The following is an 8253-nucleotide window of genomic DNA, read 5'->3' as shown; positions in this document are numbered from 1 at the left end:
TACGAATACGCGTATCGGTATCGGACCGATACGGATACGGGGATACGTCATTTTCTCAAAAAACCCGATACGCGGATATATTTTAGTAATTTTTTTATAAAATAAATATTAATGAATATTAATGGTAGGAAAAGAAAAATAAAAAGAAAAGAGAAAGAAACTAACAAAGTCTAGCCCAAGAGACCACCAAATAGTCCATATAACCTTCCCTTTTTCTGAAGTGAACATATCAGGTGCAAACCAACATCTCCGTGCAAACAATGAAAACTTCAATTTCAGCCATCAGATCAACATCCAAGGGGAGGGGCGCAGGGGGTGGATGGGGAAATTTGTAAAAGTGTGATTAACCAATTCAAGGGCGGGTCCAGATTGTAAAATTACCCAATCTCTCATGCCCCTTGGATGTTGATCTGATGATTCAGATTGAAGTTTCCATAGTTTACACGGAGAGGTTGGTTTGCACTTGATACGTTCTCTTTTCTGAATCGGTCGATTGGAAGCAGATCCTCTGTTCTCTCTGCGATACGTTCCACAGATATCCGATACGTACCCAAATAAATATCCAATTTATATTTCATTTATTTTTTATGAATACTTCTCCGATACGTATCTGTCATGTATCCGCCGCGTATCGGTATCCGATATGTATTGGATACATAATTCGCAACTCATTTGGAGTATCGGGGTACGAACACCTACCCCGTGTAAGTTCCGGACAGGGCGCACACGCGACGCGAGCGAAGCCGCGAGACAGAGGCAGCGGAAAAATAGAGGGAGAGAGAAAAAACAGACAAGAGAGAGAGAGGGGGAGGGAGCAGTAGCCTGCCACACCACAGTGGTGGAAGGAAAGGAAACGAGAGGGAGAGAGAGAGAAAAAAAGGAGGCACCCCCCGATCTCCTCCTCCGCCCACCCCGATCGCCCGACCGATCGCCGCTCGGTGAAGCTTCCGGGTACCCTCCCCGCCGCCCGCTACGCCATGGAGCCGCCGCACGCCGAGGAGGCCGCCGCCGCGGGAGGAGGAGGTGGAGAGGGCGGCCGCGCGAGCCCGGGCACCGGCCTCGAAGGTACTCTGCTTGCACACGGTTTTTTATTTTGTTGTGCCGTTCAGATCTCCGGCGGGGTGCGCGGCCGCGCGGATCTCCGGCGGATTCCGGGCGTGACGGTGCGCGTGGCGTGCGAATGCGTGGCTGTTTGTTGCAGGGCCGATGCTGAGGCTGGGGCTGGACGGCGGCGGGGACGGGGAGGGCGGGGAGCGGGAGGCGGAGGCGGACGCGCGGCTGCCGGAGCGCCCCGGCGAGGCGGACTGCGGCTACTACCTCCGCACGGGCGCCTGCGGCTTCGGGGACCGCTGCCGCTACAACCACCCTCGCGATCGCGGCGGCACTGAGGTGAGCGTGAGCCCTGTTTCCCGCGCTGCTCTCTCGCTCTTCCCCCGATCTGGCGCCCCGTGTCCCCGGCCGAGGCGTTGTCGACGGCGAATTACTCCGCTTCAGGTAGATTCGCCGTGTGATCGAGGTAGTTACGATGTGACCCCCCGTGAGGGTCGGAACGCGGAAACTAGTGATTGTGGTAATGTGGTTCTTCCTTAGCCAGTGCTTGGACGCGGCACTTGTGAAATTCTCCGTGGCGTCTTGGTATTAGTGATCGGATGCCTTGGCAGCCTTTTGGGAGCTGATGGCCAGTTGTGTGTGTGTGTGTGTGTGTGTGTGTGTGTGTGTGTGTGTGTGTGTGTGTGTGTGTGTGTGTGTGTGTGTGTAATGTTATTCCTTCCTTTCATGGTTTGCTGTTGATGTCTGCTATGCCGTTTCTGTTTCCTCTATGCTGCATATTCACTACTTTGTCTTTATTGGCCCCTTCCAGTTTTACCAGGTTGTAATGAATGCACATACTGAAATTTCCACTGCCCACCCCTGTTTTTTTCCACTTTAGATGTCTCACATCCTGACGAGTGAGACATAAAAAGTTACTTTCCCCCCAATTTGGTGGTTATCTAAGTTTTTTACGTCAAATGTGAAAGGAACAAATGCTGATGGTTGGTACATGGTAGCTTGAAGTTACTTTTTTTATCCTTGTTTTTCACGGATTAAAAGCTTTATGACCTGCTATACTTGCAAATGATCACAACTTTGAGTACTGCTACTACTTAATAGTTACGACTAGCACATGTAAATCTCCCATCCGTGGTGATAATCCTAAATGATTTGACTATCTGACGTATGCTGCAAATAAATCCTTAGTTGCTAAGAGTATATGTTTTCCAATATAATTCTAGGGAACATTTTTTGTAAATTCTACTGAAGTGCAAAACTGTTAATAATTTCTTTCAATATTATTTCAAAACTTTAGTTTGGTGGAGGTGCCAAGAATGGAGCAGCATCAGACTTTCCAGAGAGACAGGGTCAACCTATATGCGAGGTACATTAATGCCTTCATACTCAAGTTTTATTATCTTTCATTAAAGAGTTAAGCATTAGTCACACACACATTCAAGCATGTATCCGGCAACTCCTGCACACTATCTGCATGCCTCCAGTGTAACATGCATCTGCTGCTTGTCCACGGGCATGCGGGGTGAACAAACATCAAAGGAAGTAATTATTCACACCTCTTATTATATGTTATGTCAGATGACTTGTTATTTTTTGGTGATTAACTGCTTATCCCTTTTTTTACAGTATTATTTCAAGACTGGTACTTGTAAATTTGGTTCCAATTGCAAATACCACCATCCTAAGCAAGATGGATCAGTGCAATCGGTTATATTAAACAACGGTGGATTCCCTCTACGCCCGGTATGAAAATTCCTATGCCTGTGCTTCTTGGATTATTTCAAATTATTTGCAAAAAATAATTTACATGAATGAATTGCAGGGTGAGAAAGAATGCTCCTACTATATGAAGACTGGGCAATGCAAGTTTGGTACTACATGTAAATTTCATCATCCAGAATTTGGTGGTATTCCAGTGACCCCTGGAATATATCCACCATTACAATCTGCATCTGTGCCCTCCCCCCATACATATGCTCCTCTTGCGAATTGGCAAATGGGAAGGTCACCTGTAGTTCCTGGATCATATATACCAGGTTCATATACTCCGATGATGCTCTCATCTGGAATGGTTCCATTGCAAGGATGGAGCCCTTATCCGGTATATAATTTGGACAAAATGCTTTATTTTTTACTGAAGAAAGGGTTCATGGCAACAAACTTCTACCAAGATATATATAAAAAAAACGAGCAAGCCCTTTTGTAAGCTAGTATAAGATTGTCATATGATTTGGCTAGGCAAGATCTGAAAGACATTCATTGATGTGTTACGTGAAATTACTTGGCAATGCGAAGAAAAGAAATAATGTAGGGCACTACAGTTGACTTTTTGGAAAATAATAAAAAGAAAACTAACAAAAATATATTTACCTAAAAAGAGATTTTCCCCAAGTTTTAACTCTTCATTGATGCAGGCATCGGTAAATTCTGTAGCATCAGGTGGAGCACAGCAAACTGTTCAAGCTGGACCATTATATGGTATAGGACACCATGGATCTTCTGCTACAATTGCTTATGGAAGTCCATACATGCCATATTCTTCTTCAACTGGACAATCAAGCAATAACCATCAAGAACATGGATTCCCTGAGCGGCCAGGGCAGCCTGAGTGTCAGTATTACATGAGGACAGGAGATTGCAAATTTGGAGGTACATGTAAATATAATCATCCTCGAGATTGGAGCGCTGCTAAGTCCAATTATGTGTTCAGCCCTCTCTGCCTTCCACTTCGTCCGGTGAGCATCCAGAACTTGGTATATGTTTATGTATTGTCGGGTCTAATTCAGTAATGCTACCTCCACTATAGTAACAAAAGAAGGAATATGTTTTTTTCGTAAAAAAAATCTTGAAGAGAATTGCTTCAATATTCTCCACGAGAGCCATTGTATTCCATGATAATGTTCTATCAAAACGAGTGACTATCTAGTTTAGCATCTCTGTTTAGGTCCTTTTCTTTCAATAATCTTTGCATGTTAAATGGGGTCGCGGACCATAGATCTCTAGCAGTCTACGTTAGAAAATGATCTGCAAGTAGATGAAAATGGGACACCTATTTACGTGAGAAAATCTTGCTGGAAAACCATGTATAATAATCACAACACAAGGAGAATTACAAGCTGGGCTTAACAACATGGCTTCCTGAGTTATTTCACCACAGTCCACATATATAAAAAAGGGGTGGAGTTGAACTGACGGATTGGGAGTAGGACCCACTTTAGAGTAGGAAACAAATCCATATCGACCAATATGCGGTAATGTGGATGATATTATTACAATCTAGTTAATGTAATGGTCATGTGAAATAGCAAAGTTTAACCTACTTAGTGTGCTGACTTGCTGAGCAGTTGGAAGATTGAACAAAAACCATTTGTGGCCTATATAGGGAACTTATAGAGATATTAGAATAACTCTGGTCTTTATAAGCTTTACCATGCGCACAGATGGCTTGCAGCAATATTAATACGTCATCTTGCTTTGCTTGTCATGGATATCCATCTACTAAGACAAACAATTTGCTCTATATAAGGCATGAATTGGTTTTTGTTTGTTTCTACTAAATCCCTTTTGGTGAGGCAATATAAAACAAATGCAAACTTAGTGCAATTCTCCTCTTTCCCCTAATAATCCACTCTAGCCAGGTAGATACCATTTTTTAACTGATTGAAATGGTAGTTAATATATTTGAAATGCTACAGGATGACTCACTGTGGCGGGTCATCAACTCATCATAACTATGTAAGGTGTTACTTTAACTAAGTGTTGCCAGAACGAGAATGAATCAATCATCTGTGTTGTCATTTGCTCAGAACCATGATGCATTTTTTATGAAGAACAAATAAAGATATGGAATTTTGATACAGAAATAACAAATGAATCCATGTTGTATTCACTCATGATTACTATTTCCCTGTCTAATTAAGGTGCTCAGTTCAATAAAGCAAAGGATTTTAGTGGGGACTAAGTTTCTTTTTAAAACATTTGACTTAACTTCATTGTACCCTGCAGAATGTTCCATATATTGCGAAATCTGAAAATATCCTCTTGTGACATTTTTCCCCTTTAGTTCGACCTTGTAAGATCTTGACATTTAGTTGCATATTCCAACTCCTTACTGATTGTGCTTATTGGTGTGAAATCTTGTATTACTTTGTAATGACATAGAGATTGTACCTCATACCAAAGTGTCTTGGATACACTCGTCCTTTTTATTTATCCTACACATTTGCCTACTGCAGCTGGTTGCAGTTGAGTACAAACATATAGTTATGTTTCTTTTTTATATGCTGTACTGAACTTATCATGTTGTTCTTTTGTCATGTTTTTCATTTTTCGGAAAATGGTCTGCAGCTTCTTACCAATCTCTCTGTTCTAAACATACAGGGTGCTCAACCTTGTGCATACTATGCCCAAAATGGCTATTGCAGATATGGAGTTGCATGCAAATATGATCACCCAATGGGTGCACTGGGCTACAGTTCATCAGCTTTACCCCTATCTGACATGCCAATTGCTCCTTACCCTCTTGGCTTTTCTGTTGCCACATTGGCTCCATCTTCGTCTTCCCCAGAATATATTTCAACCAAAGACCCGTCTATCAATCAAGTAGCATCACCAGTGGCAGCACCCGAGCCTGTTGGAGCAGTCTTGCCAAAAGGGGTTTTCCCTCCAGATACCATTATGCGAACTCAGACTTCTACTACAGGTGTCGGCAGTTCAAGCCCTGGTGGTGGCCGCTGATTTCTGAGCTGAGTGGAGTGATCTCCTCAGCACAATTTTTCTGTCGCTTTGACACAGGTAGGCTAACCGTACATTGAATTTTTGTCCTAGCATAAAACAAACTACAGCTGATAACACTTGCTCTTTTGACATCAGTTCCGATAGGCCTCTCCAATGTGAATAAGAAGCTGTGGCCTCTGTAGAGAAGCCGCGGCGAGGGTGGTTTTCTCTACCATCACAATAAGAGCATTGATAGGTTACAAGCAAGCTTGATTCACTTGCAATTTTTGCGTTCTTCTGTTCATGTCCGAAATGGGAAAGAGAAGGAAGGTTTTTTAATGTCAGGTTCGATAGCATGTTGGGCAAGGTGGCGAGACTCAGGTCCATTCCCTCGGTAAATAATTCTCAGGCAAGGAAATTTTCGTTGTTATCAGGAAAATTTTCACATGCGGAGTTACTGGGTTTTCTCCTCCACTTTTCCAATTTTTTTTTTGTATATTGTCATATATATGTTACATACATATATCATATCATCCACAGACCTGAGACTTGTAACTAGTACATTTATATATATATGTCCGTACTCGGAGCAAGGCGCATTGTAATGGACAAAGAATGCTTAATTGAAGAGATCTCGCTGTCATTACCGAAACGGTTGTATCGATGAGGTCAACCTCACACTTTCTGCATTGTTCTGTTTTACTACTATATTAGCGCCGGGATGTACGGAAAAGCATATGTGATGTTGGGATCTGATGCGCCAATTATAATTTCCGCCAAAAGTTGAATCTGCGCATTAAAAAAAATCCTAGCTTTAGTACACGTCTGAATATGTTCACAAGCAAATTATTGTGTAAAATTTGTCGTCTCTTCTTGAATGGGAAACACAAGTCTGTGCACGTCTTTCTAAAAATAACTCCAACAAATTGATCATCCCTTTTCTCATTTCTATTTTTTCTCAATATAGGAGATTGATGTTAAAAAAATCTACTCCAGCAGAATGATTTTCTATCTTTCTTTTTCCTTTATTTTTTCTCAATCCCCAATAATTTCTCTCCAATCCCCAATAGGAGGAGACATCACATCTCCCTTTCCATATAGAAAAGGGGGAAATCAATCTACTTGAGCACTTCTTTCATATATATTGAAATTGAGAAAGTGGATTTCTTTATATGGTGAGAAAGGGGAAAGAGAAAGATCAATCTGTTTGAGTTGCTCTAAGTGATTAAGTTCCCTATCTTTTTTGAGATCACACAGTACAACTCTGACACTCACAACGCACGCACTCACACCCCTATGAACACGCGTACGCAAATCCTATCCTTATGAGCAACTTCGAAGACTGAGCCGGCAAATCCTTAAAATTGACGAAGTTATCACAGGCGTCTCGCTATCGACGGGAACGTCGACTACCACTGAATGCATAACGCCGGCGTACGACAAATTTGGCCTTTGACATTTGTTATCGCCATAAATTAACCCTCTAATTTATGGGCCGAAATCAAGATGGGCCTAAAGCAAAAGATGAGGAAGGCTTGTAAATCGGCTTCTGCGTGAGCGTCTGGGCCACATTGGCCGTGTATCTTTAGTTTAAGATTAGAGATAGAGTCCAATCGGGACAAGACTAGTTTAGATTGTTTCCCAAGTCTCCGGACTATAAATATGTATCCTTTGTTATTCATAAAGAGAGCGTCATCACGACTCGCAAACAACAACTCTCGGCGCATCGCCACCCCTAATCCTAGGGTTCCATCCAAGTAAGTGTCATGCTACCCTGATCGCTTCTTGCGATCAGGGCAGTATTGTTCTTGCTTTTACCTTGGTATTACTCGTACTGAAGCGTTTTTGATGGCGAGTAGTACTAGTTATCATGATGTTCGTAGCATGGCTTTTAGTAGATCTGTTGTGCTTCGTTGCTTATCATCTGCGAATATCATGTTGTCTCTGTGCAGTCACGTTTCAATCTCTTGCTAATTCTTATCGCATAGAATTAGTTGCACAGGGGCAACACCCTACTTCTTTCATGTTTAGTAGATCTGATCTGTTATGGTTTGCTCTTATCTTAAGAGTTGGCATAATATCTGCTAGGTTAGGCCTTGCAAACGGATTGGATGATCCGGTGGCGTAGTAGATGCTTTATCTTAGCCTTGATAGGGATTGTTCCGGGAATCGGCTCTTGCTAGTTCTTAGGCCTCTGTTTTGGGTTGTGGTTTAGTTGTCTGTTATGTTCGCTAGGCCTAGTCACGTGTAGAATGTTCCGATCTAGTAGTGAAGCCGTTACTATCGTGGATTAGATCAATTAGATTTAATTGAAGCAGTTTTATAGTGATTTGCTCTATTTATCATATCTGGATACAATCAGATCCCATCTGACACCGAGACTCAATCGGCTCTTCAAAGCCGATGCAAGAGTCGTCCCGGGGAGCCGACCACGGCTCGGACTTACGTTTACATGTGTCTTTGTATGCAGGAAACTGTTCAGAGCAC

The 8253-nt window shown here is 42.5% G+C and overlaps 1 protein-coding gene across 1 annotated transcript; it reads left to right on the top strand.

Annotated features, from left to right (window-relative positions):
* Positions 1-819: 819 nt before the first annotated feature.
* Positions 820-6418, top strand: LOC120706391 (zinc finger CCCH domain-containing protein 6-like). Its single transcript, XM_039991025.1, has 8 exons — positions 820-1065; positions 1202-1389; positions 2348-2416; positions 2677-2793; positions 2873-3151; positions 3465-3785; positions 5431-5844; positions 5923-6418. The coding sequence occupies exons 1-7, from the start codon at positions 978-980 to the stop codon at positions 5785-5787; spliced, it is 1419 nt and encodes a 472-aa protein (XP_039846959.1). The 5' UTR covers positions 820-977; the 3' UTR covers positions 5788-5844; positions 5923-6418.
* The last annotated feature ends 1835 nt before the right edge of the window (positions 6419-8253 follow it).

The sequence above is a fragment of the Panicum virgatum genome, chromosome 5K (assembly GCF_016808335.1).
Source record: "Panicum virgatum strain AP13 chromosome 5K, P.virgatum_v5, whole genome shotgun sequence".
NCBI lineage: Eukaryota > Viridiplantae > Streptophyta > Magnoliopsida > Poales > Poaceae > Panicum > Panicum virgatum.
This window is presented reverse-complemented; position numbering and strand designations above follow the sequence as displayed.

Bases quoted from the DNA above. Each gene is read 5' to 3' on its own strand.
- LOC120706391 (XM_039991025.1), top strand. From the start codon at position 978: ATGGAGCCGCCGCACGCCGAGGAGGCCGCCGCCGCGGGAGGAGGAGGT. The intron at 2,417-2,676 runs GTACATTAATGC...CTTTTTTTACAG, and splicing joins AGGGTCAACCTATATGCGAG to TATTATTTCAAGACTGGTAC. The intron at 2,794-2,872 runs GTATGAAAATTC...AATGAATTGCAG, and splicing joins GTGGATTCCCTCTACGCCCG to GGTGAGAAAGAATGCTCCTA.